Source organism: Emiliania huxleyi, assembly GCF_000372725.1.
Source record: "Emiliania huxleyi CCMP1516 unplaced genomic scaffold EMIHUscaffold_4, whole genome shotgun sequence".
Lineage (NCBI taxonomy): Eukaryota > Haptophyta > Isochrysidales > Noelaerhabdaceae > Emiliania > Emiliania huxleyi.
The window spans coordinates 254,247-270,042 of NW_005198966.1; the positions used below are offsets into that span (position 1 = coordinate 254,247).

A 15,796-nucleotide genomic window follows, 5' to 3' on the forward strand; every position below is an offset into this window, starting at 1 on the left:
GGAGATGCGGGGAGGTGCGGGCGAGATGTGGGGAGATGCGGGGAGGTGCGGGGAGATGCGGGGAGGAGCGGGGAGATGCGGGGAGGTGCGGGGAGGTGCGGGGAGATCGCACCTCGCCCGCCTCGGGGGGCGGCCTGTCCACGACGGAAGGGTCGGTCTGCAGCCGCTCGGGCAGGTCGGTGGCTCGGATCTTCTCGTCAACGTCCGTCAGCATGGCCTGCGAGATATGGGGGAGATATGAGAGATGGGGGAGATATGGGGGAGATGTGGGGAGATCTGTGTCAGCATGGCCTGCGAGATATGGGGGAGATATGAGAGATGGGGGAGAGATGGGGGGGAGGTGTGGGGGAGATCTGTGTCAGCATGGCCTGCGTGTGTTGTGTTGATATGAGAGATGGGGGAGATATGGGGGAGATGTGGGGGAGATGTGGGGAGATGTGGCGGAGATGTGGGGGAGATGTGGGGAGATCTGTGCCAGCATCGCCTGCTTGAGCGTCTCCGGCTCGGCCAGCTGCGCCAGCCTCTCCTTGAGCCTGCCCTTGCCGCCGCCGCGCCGCGCCCGCTCCGCCGCGCGCGCGCGCGCCTCCACCCTGCGCACGCGCCGCTCCTCCTTGTCGGCCTGCTCCTCCTCGGTTAGGTCGAGGAAGTCACCGTCCTAAGTCATTCACGCCTGATCGTTCTACAGGGGGTCGTTGAGTCGCGTGGGGCGAGGAAGGCGCCGTCCTCTTCCGACGTCTCCTCGAGCAGCTCCGCCTCCGCCTCCACGCCGGCCCCCTCCTCGCCCCCCCCCTCCTCGCCCTCCTCGACCGCGCCGCCAGTGTACTCGAGCAGCTCGCGCAGCTCCGCGTCCGTGCCGAAGATGGCCTCGCTCTCCTCCACCTGCTCCTCTCAATGGTCATAGTAATCATTCATTGTTAATATGAACATTAGTGCCTCGCTCTCCCCCGCCTGCTCCACTCAACGTTCATATTCATCATTAATTGTTAATGTGAATGGTAGTGCCTCGCTCTCCCCCGCCTGCTCCGCGCGCTCGGCCGAGACGCCGTCCTCGCGCCGCCGCCGGTGGAGCGCCTACTCCCATACCTCCACCCTACCCGAACCCAGCGGTGGGTTCGGGTACCGTGGGCGGTGCGGTGCGACCGCCTTGCCATGCGCGTCGACGATGAAGCCGTCGTCGTCGTCGTCGTCGCGCACCTCCTCCTCCCGCCCCCCCTCGCTGCCCTCGCCGCCGCCCTCCGCGCCGCCGCCGCCCTCGTCGTCGTCGTCGCCGCCAAAGAGCCGCGCCTGGCGCGGGGAGAGCGAGGCGAGGTCAGGGAGGGAGGGAGGGAGAGAGAGCGAGGGAGGGAGGGAGGGAGGGAGGGAGGGAGAGGGAGAGAGAGAGAGAGGGAGAGGGAGGGAGGGAGGGAGGGAGGGAGAGGGAGGGAGGGAGGGAGGGAGGGAGGGAGGGAGGGAGGGAGGGAGGGAGGGAGGGAGGGAGGGAGGGAGGGAGGGAGGGAGGGCGGGCGGGGGAAGGGAGGGCGGGAGGACAGGGCGAGAACCATGGGGGTAAGGGGGCAAGGGGAGGCGGCAGCGCTGTCTCGGAAGTGTCTCGGAAGCGTCTCGGAAGTGTCTCGGAAAGTGCGCCTGGATCTCGTCGGCGGTGTCTCCGACGACGGCGGCGGCGGAGGAGGCGGCGGGCTGGGGGCCTACAGTAGTTCATATTCTAGTAATAAAAAGAACCATTCATTTACGGCGGCGGAGGAGGCGGCGGGCTGCGGACCCTTCTTGAGGCGCCCTCCGGCCGCGGTCTTCTTCGGCCGCGCGATCCCCGTGTTCTCCTGGCGAGCCGAGGGGAGAGGGGCGGGTGGGGCAGAGGGGCAGGGGGGGGGGTGGGGGGGGCGAGGGCTGCTGTGCCGCCAGCTGCACGGGGGCAGCCGAGATGGCGAGAGGTGGGGGAGAGAGGGGAGCGGGGGAGGGGGGCGGCAGGGAGGGAGTGGTGGGGCGGCGACCAGAGCGGCGTCCAGAGAGGCGGCCGGGGCGGGGGGAGGCCGGGGCGAGGAGAGTGGTGGAGCCGCTGCTCTGCTCTCCTCTATCAGCAACTCGTCGTCGGAGTCGAGCTCGACGGCCTTCCTCCGCTTGCGCGGGCCGATCTCGTCGTCGTCGTCGCTGCCGCTGTCGTCGCTGTCCTCGTCCTCGTCCTCCGTCATCACCGCCTCCTCGTCCTCCCAGTCCTTCTCTCCCTCCGCCGCCGCGCCCGACGCCGCGGGCTCGCTCGCGCCCGCGCCGCCGCCGCCGCCGTCGCCGCGCTGCGCGCCGCCGTCGCTGCTGCCGCCTGCCGCCGCCGCATTGGCAGCCGCGCCCTCAGGATCCCAGTCGTCGTCGTCGCCTGCGGCGCCGCCGCCGTCTCCGCCCCCGCCAGCCCCACTCGAGGATGCCGCGGCCGAGGAGGCTGCGGCGCCGCCGCCGGCCGCAGCCGGCACAGGGCTCGGAGCCTGTGGGGCGGCGGGCCCGTCGTCGTCCTCCTCGTCGGAGTCCACCACGACTCGCTTCATGCGCTTCCGCGCCGGCTCATCGCTCATCGTCAGGGGCGATGAGCGACTCGGGAAGCGGAGCCAGCGGAGCCAGCTTCGAGCAGTTTCTTTTTGTGAGTTCTTTTTGTTGAATTCTTTTTGTGTTGTTTAAATTCTTTTTGTTGAATTCTTTTGAGCTTGCTTTCATAAAGTTGTGAGCGCTGTCAGAGCGGTGTTTTGTATAAAAACGGTATGGCGGAGAGGGCTCTCTACTGCCGCGGCACCCCTGCCGGTTCGACGTCGACCGGCTGCTCTCGCGGCGCCGAGACGTGCCGCTTTGGTCACGTCTCGCGCGCTGCGAGGTGTCTTTTGGCATGTGAGCGCTTGGCATAGATGCCAGGATACTTGGCTTCCACGCCCGCGGCCGCGGGCGAGCGGGCGGGCCTGCCAGGCTCGGCGACGCTCTGCGCGGGTCTTCGAGCTCGCACGCAGCCCGCGACGAGCCAGCATGGCTCGTCGCTCGACGTGGGAGCCTGCTCAGAATGCTCTCGGCATTCTGGACAGCCTCGCCAAGCTCTCTGGAAAGGCCCGCAGGGCCAGGGCGAGCCGTATCGGGCGCGATGGCGCGCTCAGTAGTGCCATGACTACCAGCTCTCCGATCGGGTCGACGGCAGCGGGCTTGCGCGGCGCGCCGCTCGACGGCAGGCTGCTCTCCACCCTTCCAACAGTGTCTTCTGCCTCGCTTCCCCCTCTGCAACCGCCTCCGGGGGCCGGCGCCGGCCGCCTCGCTTCGCCAGCGCTGCCTACGCCTAAAGCCGTACGACATGCGCGTCGGCTCGCCGCCCGCGTCGCCTGCGGCGGGCCCGCGTGGCGCGCCGCTCGTCGGGAGCGTGATCAGCATGAGGCGTGGGGCCGCCGGCGGCGCTAATGAGGCGTGGGGCCGCCGGCGGCGCTGGTGCCGCGCGCTGTGGGCGTCACCATCGTGTCCTCGCCGCGTCGCCGACGCCACTTGCCGCTCGCGGCTGCCCTGCCCTTCCCTGCCATCGCGCAAACGAACACACACACACACACACACACACACACACACACACACACACACACACACACACACACACACACACACACACACACACACACACACACACACACACACACACACACAGAGAGAGAGAGAATTAATGATCGGGTAATAATTATTAATTATTAATCATCGTGCGGCGGCGCGGCGCGGCGGCGGGCGGCGCGAGGCGGCGGCGCGGCGAGGCAGCGGGAGACGCAGGGCGGGGCGGCGCGGCGGCGGGGGGGTCATTACCCATTTATTAATTAATTATTATTAATTATTAATCATCGTGCGGCGGGCGGCGTGGCGGCGGGCGGTGCGAGGCGGCGGCGCGGCGAGGCAGCGGGCGACGCGGGGCGGGGCGGCGCGGCGGCGGGTGGGGCAATTACTTAATTATTAATTAATTTTTAATTATTAATTATCGCCTTTATCGGGCGGCGGCGCGGCGCGGCGGCGGGCGGGGCGGCGCGGGGCGGCGCGACCATCTGTGCTGACCGGGGCCTCTGGCCTTTGAGGGGCTGCCTTCCACCCGTAGCTGCTCAGGCCGGGGGGGGGGGGGGGACCTCCTGTTCCCCGCGGAACGCGAGGCGAGGCACGCCTCCCGCGGCGGCGCCGGCAGCACGAGCGGCGCGGCCAGCAGCAGCAGCGCTCCAGCCGAGGAGCTCAAGCGCCCGAGGCGAAAGTAGAAGCATGGTCAAGTGTTGTACTGTTTATGCGGGTTCCACGTCATTCTTTTTTCATCTCGAGCTTGGTTTTTCGCGCATTTTTTTCCTAGGTACGATCGTCACGCGGGCTCTTTGTTTCAATCATCTTGTGGCAGAGGGACTGGCAGAGCGACTCACTCAAGTTCCTGCGGCGAGCGGGTGGGCCGTAGCCCTATCATAAACCTCTTATTCATACCTTGCACTTTGAAAAAAGAAATATCCGACCTTTGTCGAAGATCCGGAGGGTTTATCAGAGCATCACCCAGGACTGCGCTTCTGCACACATGGCGGACGGACGGATTCTTGGACGTGCTGCGGATTCTTGGACGGACGGATTCTTGGACGACGGCTACGGTGAGGACGACGGCTTCTGAGGAAGCCGTCGCCCGTGCCTTGCCTGTCGCGTGAATCATGTTGTGCGACCGGCAGTTGGAGCACTTGGAGCACTTAAAGTGCAGTCAGCAACGCGAATTGTAAAATTTTTTGGCGCCTTCTAAAGGTCCGTCGCAGGCTGTGCCTCTTTTGGTACCTGTTCGAACCTGTGTGCTGTCGAGAGAGTTGGCTCCTTGAATTCTTTTTTGAAATTCTGAGAAGCGTCCAGCTTCGCCACAGCGCATGGCCTCGCTCCCCCGCATCGAGCGCACCCCAAGCACAGACACAGCCGACGAGCCCGCTCACAGCAGTGCGGAGCAGGCGTACGCCGCCCTCACCGCGGAACTGCAAAACTCTGGCTTCGACGGTGTCGCTCTCTCCTTCTCCTCGCCACGCCCTTTGCTCCCTCCCTCTCACTCTCGTCGCCGCTGCCTCAGTCGTCGCGCCGCTGCGAGCCGGCTGGTACAACGACTACATCCGCGAGCTCGGCCTCTCGACCGACTCGACGGCCTACCTGCAGGCGCCTCCCTCCCTCCTCCCTCGCAGCCAGCGGATCGGCTGTGCCACTCCTCCCGCGTCTCTTCCCGCCGCGCCACAGCACTGGCCTCCCTCGGGCGTCTGCAGAGCCCACCGCCGTCGCGCAGCGACTGCACAGGCGTCCGGCGAGCGGCACGCCTCGGGCGAGGAGGCACCCTTTGCGCTCGCGCCGCTGCCCGACTTTGGGCGGTCGGGCGACGCGCTGGCGATACTCGTCGGCAACTCGCGCGCCATGTGGCCGGCGTTCCTGCGCTGGCTCAAGGCGCAGAAGGACCCGGACGCCCTCTCCGACCCCGTCGACACCTTTGCAGCGGAGGCCATTTGCGGCGCTGTCGGCCGCTTCGCCGCCGCGTCCGCCGCAGCAGCCGGCCGAAAGGCGGCGGTGGCGCACGACAGCTTTTGGGCGTCCGACATGACGCCCGCGCGGCTGGTCGACATGAACCGCGCCGCGCGCGTCGCCGGCGTCTGCTACTTTAGCGACGCCATGTTCCTCAGCGTGCACCCGACGTTCGGCGCGTGGGTCGCGTTTCGCGCTGTCGTCGTGCTCGACCTGTCGGCGAGAGACACTCCCTAGACACTCCCTAGACACTTCCTAGACACTTCCTAGACACTCCCTAGACACTCCCTAGACACTTCCTAGACGCTCCCTGGACACTCCCTAGACACTCCCTAGACACTTCCTAGACACTTCCTAGACGCTTCCTAGACGCTCCCTGGGCACTTCCTAGACACTTCGTAGACCTAGGCACTTCCTAGACACTTCCTAGACACTTCCTAGACACTTCCTAGACACTTCCTAGACACTTCCTAGACACTTCTTAGACACTTCCTAGACACTGCCTAGACACTTCCTAGACACTTCCTAGACACTTCCTAGACACTCCCTAGACACGTCCTAGACACTTCCTAGACACGTCCTAGACACTTCCTAGACACTCCCTAGACACGTCCTAGACACTTCCTAGACACTTCCTAGACACGTCCTAGACACTCTTCGTGCTCGACTTGCCGGCGAGATGAACCTAGTCTGCCCGGGATCACCAGGCATCTCTCTCCTGCGGTGTTCCGAGAGAGTCCGAGATCGACCGAGATTTGGACCGAGATTGACCGAGATTGGCCCGAGATTGACCGAGATTTGCCCGGGAGCAGGCGTCGCACCTGCGAGGCCCTCCCGCGCCGCTGCCTCCGCTGCTGAGTGACGACGAGGCGGCGGCAGCCAAGGCTGCGTTTGACGAGGCGCTGCGCTGCGTCGACATCACATTTGCTAGCAACGGTGCATGACACCGCGGTCCGGCTGTGACCAGGCGCTGCGTGCCTCGGCCGCGGAGGAGCTGCGTGTGGACGGCATGCCGCGGCACCTGGCGCACAAGTGGGCGGCGATGCGCGACTGCGTGCGCCGGGGGCGCGAGCACCGCTACGGCGCGCGGCAGAGCGAGTACCACTACACCAAGGACCGGTCTCTGCTCGCGGCGGAGCTGGCCAGGCTGGAGGCGGAGGAGGGGAAGCAGCGAAGCGGGCGGTGAGGGTAAGGCACGCTCTGCAGAAGTGGTGAACTTTAAAAAAAGCATCATGTGATGCTTCTTGGGGGGGCTTCTCTGAAAAGCTCGCATACGGGGGACAGGACCGTGAGTTGAACGAAATCGAGGGACGCGTCCCACTTCGCCACAGACGGTCCCGCGCCTCGCCGCTATGACGGCTACACGCCCGCGGCTCGTGTGCGTGTAGCCGTCTTTGTCCGGAGTGAATACTCCAACGCGCTCGTCGGTGACGGTGTCCCTCGATTTCGCCGCGCTCGGCGAACCTCGACAGCGCCTTCGGTGTGGCATGCATCAAGCTGCTGTACGGCCCCGGCATCGCCTTCCCAGGCTTAGCTCTCAGTCAAGATATTGTGGACATGGTTGGTCTCTAAAATATATACACTGACACTTCACCTCCCAGAGCTCGTCCCGGTCCGTCACGGCCATCCTCGGCCTCCGGAGGGCCCCCGGCCGCGGCGCGGTGCGGCGGAGTCACAAATCCGACGGCAGAGCACCGGGACGCGGTCGGGCGATCTAAGGCCCAGTGAGGCGTATGCATTGCCCATCCAGGACTATCACCTGGACCTATCAACAGGGGCTGGAGCCGAGCAGGAGGGCTTTGGCGCACAACCCCTGTCGAACTCAGGGTTGGGGCAAATGTAGATTTCCCGAAATATTTTGAGAAATATGACAGCCTTGTTCGGAAGGAGAAATTTCCGGAAATTTACCATACCTGTGTTGACGCGAATGACACTGACGCCTGAATGACACTGACGCCCGATGACCTGCTTGACCGGTGACCGATGACCGCTGACCGCTGACCGCTGACCAGCGTCAGCCTCTCCGCGGAGGCGCACCATCACTGCCGCGCGGGCCTGCCGGCTCAAGCAAGGCACGGCAGGCCCGCACGGTGCCTGGTCCAACATGGGGGACACCTTGTTTCCTTACACGGAAAGGGGCGAAACTTGAGCATGGAGTGACGGGGCGAAGAAATTTCTCGCAAATTTGCCGTGGCGGGGCACGAAATAAAGACGAAAGAAATGAAAGAAATATCCTTACGCTGGGCAGGAAATCTACATTTGCCCCAAACTCAGGGTCCTTCCCCTTTATCCCTGCGGTGTCCGGTGAGCGCTGTGGTCGCCGCAGACTGGCTCCGACTTGACGGCGTCCCGTATTACCCTGATCCACTCGAGTTCGAGTTCCGCGCATGCATGTGCAACTAGCAAGGATACTCGAGGAAGGATAAAAAACGTGCCTCCCCGTCTTTCTAGCCTGGCGTTTGTGCCCCGTTTGTGCCGCGTCCGTGCCCCCGAGTTCATTAAAAAAGCTAAGCTTAAAAAAACTTTGAGGCGAACCAAAACCAATTTTGCGCCGGGATTCGCGTTTTGGCGATGACTATTACAGACAGGGATTGGGAGCGTGCGCCATGGGGCTGCTTGCTCTGCTCCATATCGCCCAGGCGGCCCTGGGCCTCTGCCCCGGCACCGCTGGCGGCCAGGGCGACCCGCACCTGTACGGCGCGCACGGCGGCCACGCCGACTTTCGCGGCCGCGACAACACGTTCTTCAATGTTGTGTCTCACCAGAAGATGAGCGCGAACATCAAGACGAAGGACGGGGAGTTCCGCCTGCATGGCGCCATCGTGAACGGAAGCTGGATGGTGGAATTGCACCTGATCGCGCCAACGACCGCGGGCCCCCTCTTTTGGACCTATGACGCGGCGAGGATCTCACCCGCCTCGCTGCTCGGCTTCAGTAACGGCACCTGCGGCGGCAAACCCTTCAAGCTCACGGGCTCCAGGATGGGCAACCTCCTGCGCAATGGGCCACTTCAGAGGAAGGTCTGCGGCGATGTCGTCTTGCAGGTGCGGCTCGCGTAGGGTTGGTGCTTTCCCACCGGAGCATCATTGCCCCCTGCCCCTACTTGCCTTCCTCTGTCCTGCAGGCGAATCACAGCTCCGTGAAGGTCTTCATGCTGCCCTACTGGGCCATCACCGTGGCGCCCAAGGCGACCCCGGACTACTTCCACAGGTCTGACCGTATCTCCGGGCCGGAGGCGCACCACTTGCCCCAGCGCGCAGCGGTCGGCCCAATGCTTTGGATGAGCCCGAGTCCCCGTCCCGCGCAGGTGCGCCTTGACCTGCTGTTCACCCTCCTGCGTCCCGAGCGGAGCCTGGACGTGGCGCCCCACGGCCTCATCGGGCAGACCTTTGACGGCTCTGACGTCGGAGTGGACGGTGCGGTCGACCCGAAGCCGCAGCGCGGCGAGCGCATGACCACGATGGCGATGGCGGAGGGCTCGATCGAGGGCGTGTGGCAGGATTACATCATGCCCTCGCCGTTCGCGACGTCGTTCAAGTTCAGCCGCTACAACGTGACCAAAGCGGCTCCCCGCAACGTCAGCGCGCTCACCGGGCGCAGGTTCAAGTTCGCAGCGACGTCCACCTCGGCCTCCGCGACGGCCTCCCACGACGAGGGCACCGATGAGATCACCGAGGCCTCCCGCCGCCGGCTCGAGGAGTCGTGCTCACCTCCATCGCCGCCGCCACCTTCGCCTCCACCACCCGCGCCGCCGCCCCCCTCCACCTCGCCCTCGCCGCCGCCCGCGCCACCACCACCGTCGCCTCCACCACCCGTGCCGCCGCCCCCCTCCACCTCGCCCTCGCCGCCGCCCGCGCCACCACCGTCGTGGCAGTCTGAACCGTGGCTGTCTCCGTGCCTTCATGAAGGTATCGACATCGTAGCGAAGATCGAAGCTGCTATGCCGGTCTATTGTGGCCAAGATCTATTGAATCACCCTCTTGAATCACCCCCGTTCTCTTCTTCTTCTCCTGAATGCAAGAACATATTCTATAATGGTCAGTTGGAATGCTGCAATGAAGTACAGGGTTGGTCTGTGTGGAACATTTGCATGCAATGCGGGGTGTGTGCGTGATTCAAAAGGGTTTCCGCGCACACACCTGTAGGGTGTGTGCGTGATTCAAAAGGGTTTCCGCGCACACACCTGTAGCACGCGCCCGATACTCCATCTCGCGGAGCGGGCCGGTGGGACTCATGCTTCAACGAGACATGGCTATCCGTGCAGCGTGCGCTACGTGGCTCTATGCTCCGCGGGTGGATCAGTGGCGCCACGCAAGGCGTGGGGCAGCAGCGCCGCCTCTCCCCCGGCCGGATCGGCGGCAGCCGAGGCGCCGCCCCCCTCCGCGCCGCCTCCCTCCGCACTGCCTGCCGCCGCGCCTGCCCCCGCGACGCCGCCTGCCGCCTCGCCGACGCCCCCCCCGGCGAGGAACTCCTCGCCACCAGCCTCCGCCTGCTCCGCCGCGCGCCTCGCTAGCCGCGCAGTCACCTCGTCAAGCTGCGCCAGGGCCGCGACCCTCGCCTCCGCCGTCTCCCGCAGCGCCGCACCCGCCTCCGCAGCCGCCGCCTCCGCAACCCCATCGGCCGCCGTCAGAGCGGCGAGTCGAGCGGCGACTTGCGGGGCGGCGGCCTGCGGGGCGGCGGCCTGCGCCGACGCCACCCCCGCCCTCGCCTCCGCCGCCGCTGCCGCCGCCGCCGCCCTCGCGCGCAAGTCCGCGACCGCAAGCCCCTCGAGGGTCGAGTCGCCCTGCCGCGCCGCCAGCAGTCCGGCGTCGGCGAGTCGCAGGCGCCTCGTTGGTAATCACGCATAGTTAGCCCTCCACACAGACTGTGCGCTCAAACGGCGTCCGGCGAGACGCGAGCGCCTCTCCAGCGTCGCGCGCTCGTCGCCCGACGCGCCGACCGCCGCGCGGGCGAGGTTGTCGCGCACCCGCTGCAACCGCGCGCTCGTCATGCCCCGCCGGTTGAGCGCCTGCTCTTGGACACGAGCGAGACTCAGCAGTCACCAGCCAGTTCCAGCCCGCCGTGGCACGAAAGTTGAGCGCTCCTGTGATGGCTTACGAACGCGTCACGAGTCCATCATACAGCTCGCCATGCCCGGCGGGCAATGCGCCTCGTTGAGACGCGTCCCCTCCGCGAGCAGAGCGGCCTATTCACAGCCGCGAGCGTGAAGAGACGCCGTTCACACCCTCCCCGCCCGGCCACCTGCGAGAGCAAAAGAGGCCGACACAGAAGCCGCCTCCACCGTGGCTGGCGGGGAGTCTGCCCGCCTGTTCACACCGAAACTGTGAAGAGCCGCCGTTCACACACAAGACTGCGTCGTGCAGCGCGGATAGCTCGGCCGCCCCAACGCCGGCGACTCCGCGAACCGCTGCTCGGCCGCTCGCGGCGGCGGCGGCGTTGCGAACGGCGGCGGCTGCGGCTGCGGCGGCTGCGGCGGCTGCTGCGGCTGCTGCGGCTGCGGCGGCTGCGGCGGCTGCGGCGGCTGCGGCGGCTGCTGCGGCTGCTGCGGCTGCTGCGGCTGCGGCTGCTGCGGCTGCTGCTGCTGCTGCGGCTGCTGCGGCTGCTGCGGCTGCGGCTGCTGCGGCTGCTGCGGCTGCTGCGGCTGCGGCTGCGGCTGCGGCTGCTGCTGCGGCTGCGGCGGCCGGGGCGGCAAGGGTTCCTGAGGAAGCTGGCCGTTGTCGTCGTCCCGCAAGTACTCGGCGCGAAAGTCAGCCTATGGGACAGTTCCGTGAAGGGGAGCTCCCCGAGGAGGCTCGAGCGGCTGCCCCGCGGGTACTCGGCGCGGAATTGGGCCCAGAGCAGCAGCATGGCGACCAGCGGCGCGACGGCGAGCTCCGCGGCGAGGCGCGCCTATTCACAGCAGCTGCTGTGAAGAGGCGCCGTTCACAGCGGAGGGACGGCGAGCTCCGCGGCGAGGCGCGCCGCCGCTCGCAGCGTCAGCAGCGGGTAGAGGAGGGTACGCCCTCCGCCTCCTCCGCCTCCTCCGCCTCCTCCGCCTCCTCCGCCTCCTCCGCCCCCGCCCCCTTGGCGCGCGCCGGTGCCGAGCCGGTGGCGCAGCGCGCACAAGAGGGAGACGGCGAGGGCAGAGAGGGCGAAGACGCCGAGCAGGAGCAGCGGGAGGGGGAGCGCGTCCTCCGACAGGAGCCTGTTCCTTCATTACACACCGTTCAACAGCAGTGATGGGCGGTGCGGCACAACCGTCCGACAAGCGCCTGTCCACTCAAAACGAGCAGTCAAGAACTGGCTAACAGCGGTGCCGCACAGCATCCTCCGACAGGCGCCGCGAAGTCGCCCGCCCCACCGCCGCCAGCAGCGCACCGATGCTGCCGGGCGGCGGCGGCGCGGCGGGGTTCGCGAGCAGTGCGTGGCCGATGTCATATGAGGCGAGCGCGCCTAGAAGTAGTCCGTCTTGATGAAGGAGTCACTCCTCGATTAGCTGTCCCCCCGAGGTCGTATGAGGCGAGCGCGCCGCCGTCGTAGAGCACGAGCGCCGTCGGGGCGGCGTCGGGGCCGGAGCCTGCCACCGCAGGCAGCAGCAGCATCGCGAGGGGCTCGGCGCCTGTGCGGATGAGACGGAAGGGGTGCATCTCGGCTTTGCCTCTCGCTGCACCTCGGCTGCCTCTCTGCTACGTTCTGCTGTCTCTCTGCTGCCTCTCTGCTGCCTCTCTGCTGCCTCTCTGCTGCCTCTCTGCTGCCTCTCTGCTGCCTCTCTGCTGCCTCTCTGCTGCCTCTCTGCTGCCTCTCGGCTGCCTCTCGGCTGCATCTCGGCTAAGCCTCGCCCGCCAGCGCCTCCACCGCCGGCAGAATCGCCGTCTGCAGCCGCCAGGAGTCTGACGCGTCGACCTCGGCGGCCGCCCCCTCCCCCTTCGCCCCGCCCCGGCCCCCCGCCCCCGCCCCCTTTCTCCCCAGGACCGCCTCCGCCTCCCTTGCGCCGGCCTCCTCCTCCGCCAGCCTCGCCTCCTCCTCCTCCTCCACCTCCACCTCCACCTCCGCCGCCGCCTCCTCCGCCGCCTCCGCCTCCTCCTCCGCCTCCTCCCCCCCCTCCTCCGCCTCCTCCGCCTCCTCCGCCTCCGCCGCCTCCGCCTCCTCCGCCTCTGCCTCCAGCCCGAACCACCACAGCGCCCAGCGGCGCCACCTCCTCCACGCCCGCCCCACGAGCCGAGCGTGCCTAACGGCAACAGCGACAAGACATCGCGATCAGCGAGCGATCAACAGCCTGCCGCCGCGAGCCGCGAGCGCCTGAGGACAATGGCGGTGATTCGTTCTCAACGATGACCCATTCACACCCACCCCAGCGAGCCGGCCGAGCCTAGGCGAGACGCGAGGCGCATAAAAAAAGAAAACGCGGCGGTGCCATGGACCACCGCGCGGGGGATTTGGGAGCGCCAAGTGGCGCCAGACGCCGCGGCACGCGCCGCCGCGCCGCCCTCCCCCCTCGCCATCGCCTCCTCGAGCGCCGCCGCCGCGGCGAACGCGGCGGAGGCGGCGGAGGCGTTGAGCGAGAGGAGGAGGACCGCGTGCGGCGAGAGCAGCAGCGCGATCTGCGGCGCGGCCCCTACAGTCATGCCCCGTCAGCCGCTCCAGCCCCGCTGCGGACTCCTCACTCTGCCGCGGTCTGCGGCGCGGCTCCGTGGGCGAGCAGCGTGAAGGAGGAGGCGGCGACGCCTAAGGGAAGAGAGCCGAGGCGACGCCTACCCGTGAAACAAAGGCCGGGCGACGGCAGCGTGAAGGAGGAGGCGGCGACGCCTAAGGGAAGAGAGCCGTGAAACAAAGGCCGGGCGACGGCAGCGTGAAGGAGGAGGCGGCGACGCCTAAGGGAAGAGAGCCGTGAAACAAAGGCCGGGCGACGGCAGCGTGAAGGAGGAGGCGGCGACGCCTAAGGGAAGAGAGCCGTGAAACAAAGGCCGGGCGACGGCAGCGTGAAGGAGGAGGAGGCGACGCCGTCGATCTCGAGCTCGAGCATACCCATGCCTGTAGGGAAGGCTGCGAGACGGTTCAGGGAAGGCTCCTCCTCAATCTCCAGCCCGAGCATGCCCGTGCCGGTTAGCGTGGCCACGCTGTGACCGTGCGCGACGGCGACGTGCTCGCCTGTTCACAGCCGGCAATGCGAAGCGGCGCCGTTCACACCGCGCGTGTGCCTCGGCCGTATCTCGCGCGTATCTCGGCTACATCTCGCCGTCGGCAGACCCCCCCACGAGAGGACTCGCCGCCCCCGCCGCCTCGCCCGCCGCGCCGCCTCGCGAGCGCTGCGCCGCAGTTGTCGTCACCGCGCGGAGGACCCAGCCCCGCACCTGTTCACAGCTAGAGGTGTGAAGAGACGCTGTTCACAGCTGTCGCGGAGGACCCGGCCCCGCACCTGTTCACAGCTGCAGGTGTGAAGAGACGTTGTTCACAGCTGTCGTGGAGGACCCAGCCCCGCACCGGTTCGCAAGCCGGGAGCAGGCGGCGGGCTGGCGGCAGGCACCTGCGATGGTGAGAACATGGACACCTCCAAAGGCCCAGGGTTCTACAGCTAGCTGTGGACAGCGTCATCTCTTCTAACTTCTCTCCGTGCGGCTGTCGCGTGAGGCGGTGTGCGGTTGGCACGTGCCATTGGAGGTGTCTAGGAAGTGTCTAGGAAGTGTCTAGGAAGTGTCTAGGAAGTGTCTAGGAAGTGTCTAGGAGGTGTCTAGGAAGTGTCTAGGAAGTGTCTAGGAAGTGTCTAGGAAGTGTCCAGGCAGGCACCATGCAGGCGGCGCCCTGGCCCCTGGAGAGAGAAGGCGGACACGCAGACCCTCATCGCCGCCTGACTAGTTCATGAAGCAACACTCACTCACTGAGCGGCGGGAGTCACCCCTCGCCTCCCCTCCCCGCCGCCGTCGCCGTCGCCGCCGCCCGCGGGCGCAACAACTTCTCCGAGGAGAACCGACGCGTCCATCCGCCGCCGCCGCCGGTCCATCTCCACGCGCGCGGTCTCGAGGCCTGTCCAGCGGCGCGGGGGTGTGAGCGCAGCAGCCCCAAGCTCCACGCCGCAGCTCCACTCTCGAGGTCTCGCCTCCTCCTCCCCGCCCTCGCCGCGCGCTTGCCTCGAGACCTCCCCCGCCCCGCACCCGCCGCCACACCCCACGCCACGCCCCCAGCCCTCGCAGAAGCCGCCGCAGCCCGCCGCCACGGCCGCCGCCGCCGCCGCCGCCGCTCCCCCCGCCCCCGCCACCGCCCCCTCCGCCGCCGCCTCCTCCGCCGCCTCGGCCGAATCGGCCTGCCCCGGAGCGCTGCAGCCTCGGCCCAACTTCCCGTGGGCGCGCCGTGGCGAGGAGGACCTGCATTCACACCCCGCAGCCGTGAAGCGGCGGCCGTTCACAGCTACCTCCGCCTGTGAAGAGGCTTCTCGGCTGTCTGTGCTGGTGCGTACTGGGCCCGGGGTTGTGTGTCTGTGTGAAGAGGCGGCAGCACAGCACCGTCTCGAAGCCGCTGACTCTGTCGACGAGCGGGCCTAGCTCATGATGATAAAGAGAGTCAGCAGCGGACCGGTGCCGCCGCAGCCACTGCTCTGCCAACGAGCGGGCCAGGAGGCTCTTGGCTCCACGGGCCAGCCCGGCGGCGCGCGCCGCACTCGCCACCTATTCACAGCTGCAGGTGTGAAGAGACGCTGTTCACACCCACACGCTCGAGGATCTCGTCGCCGCCTGCTCACAGCTGCAGGTGTGAAGAGACGCTGTTCACGGCCTCTGGGAGCTCGTCGCCTCTGCTGCCTCCGCTGCCGTCGGCTCCGCGAGAGATGGAGGAGACGGCGCGGCAAAGGGCTCGGAAGGCGTGCGTGTCTCGCCGCCGCGCGTACACGACGCACTCCTGTTCACAGCTGCAGGTGTGAAGAGACGCTGTTCACAGCTGTCCTCGCGCGCAGACGCACACCTGCCGCGCCGCCTTCCTGCCACGCCCAGCTCCGCCCCCGCCACCGCCATTGCCAGGGTCCCCGGGACTGCCAGAGTTGCTGTCCGAGATGCCACAACTCGCAGAGACGTGGCCGACCTTCACACACTTCCAGGTTACAGGCTCCACCACGAAGTGCGACAATTGCAACTTCGCGCTGGATCAAATCAGAACGGAGTGGGCTATTTTCCTCGATGCGGATACCTTGTTCTCGACGCAAACGTTGATTTATGCTAGCCACTTATCCTCGTCAACAACTTTCGACTTTTGGCAGGGGCGGATGGTCAACCCCAAGAGCGACGTACAAGGTGTTTTCCCTTTTGGCGCAGTGACCTGCATGTACGACTCG

General features: G+C 66.9%; 4 protein-coding genes across 4 annotated transcripts; 2 read left to right on the forward strand and 2 right to left on the reverse strand.

Annotated features, from left to right (window-relative positions):
- Positions 1-4,868: 4,868 nt before the first annotated feature.
- EMIHUDRAFT_447897 (hypothetical protein) lies at positions 4,869-6,443 on the forward strand (the record flags this gene model as incomplete). Its single annotated transcript, XM_005770344.1, has 4 exons — positions 4,869-4,992; positions 5,063-5,185; positions 5,270-5,714; positions 6,359-6,443. The coding sequence occupies 4 exons, from the start codon at positions 4,869-4,871 to the stop codon at positions 6,441-6,443; spliced, it is 777 nt and encodes a 258-aa protein (XP_005770401.1).
- Positions 6,444-8,105: 1,662 nt separating this feature from the next.
- On the forward strand, positions 8,106-9,165 carry EMIHUDRAFT_95812 (hypothetical protein; the record flags this gene model as incomplete). Its single annotated transcript, XM_005770345.1, has 4 exons — positions 8,106-8,543; positions 8,624-8,761; positions 8,807-9,052; positions 9,100-9,165. 4 exons carry the CDS (start codon positions 8,106-8,108, stop codon positions 9,163-9,165), a joined length of 888 nt encoding a protein of 295 aa, XP_005770402.1.
- A 1,427-nt stretch (positions 9,166-10,592) lies between these two features.
- EMIHUDRAFT_195975 (hypothetical protein) lies at positions 10,593-12,080 on the reverse strand (the record flags this gene model as incomplete). The annotated part of the gene is made up of 4 exons (XM_005770346.1): positions 10,593-10,666; positions 10,741-10,805; positions 11,261-11,388; positions 11,964-12,080. The coding sequence occupies 4 exons, from the start codon at positions 12,078-12,080 to the stop codon at positions 10,593-10,595; spliced, it is 384 nt and encodes a 127-aa protein (XP_005770403.1).
- A 666-nt stretch (positions 12,081-12,746) lies between these two features.
- On the reverse strand, positions 12,747-15,464 carry EMIHUDRAFT_447898 (hypothetical protein; the record flags this gene model as incomplete). The annotated part of the gene is made up of 11 exons (XM_005770347.1): positions 12,747-12,777; positions 13,143-13,203; positions 13,308-13,349; positions 13,438-13,626; positions 14,263-14,323; positions 14,401-14,499; positions 14,573-14,837; positions 14,976-15,010; positions 15,084-15,135; positions 15,268-15,366; positions 15,430-15,464. Coding segments are annotated over 7 exons (595 nt in total), but the record flags the coding sequence as incomplete, so codon positions are not given.
- Between the last annotated feature and the right edge of the window lie 332 nt (positions 15,465-15,796).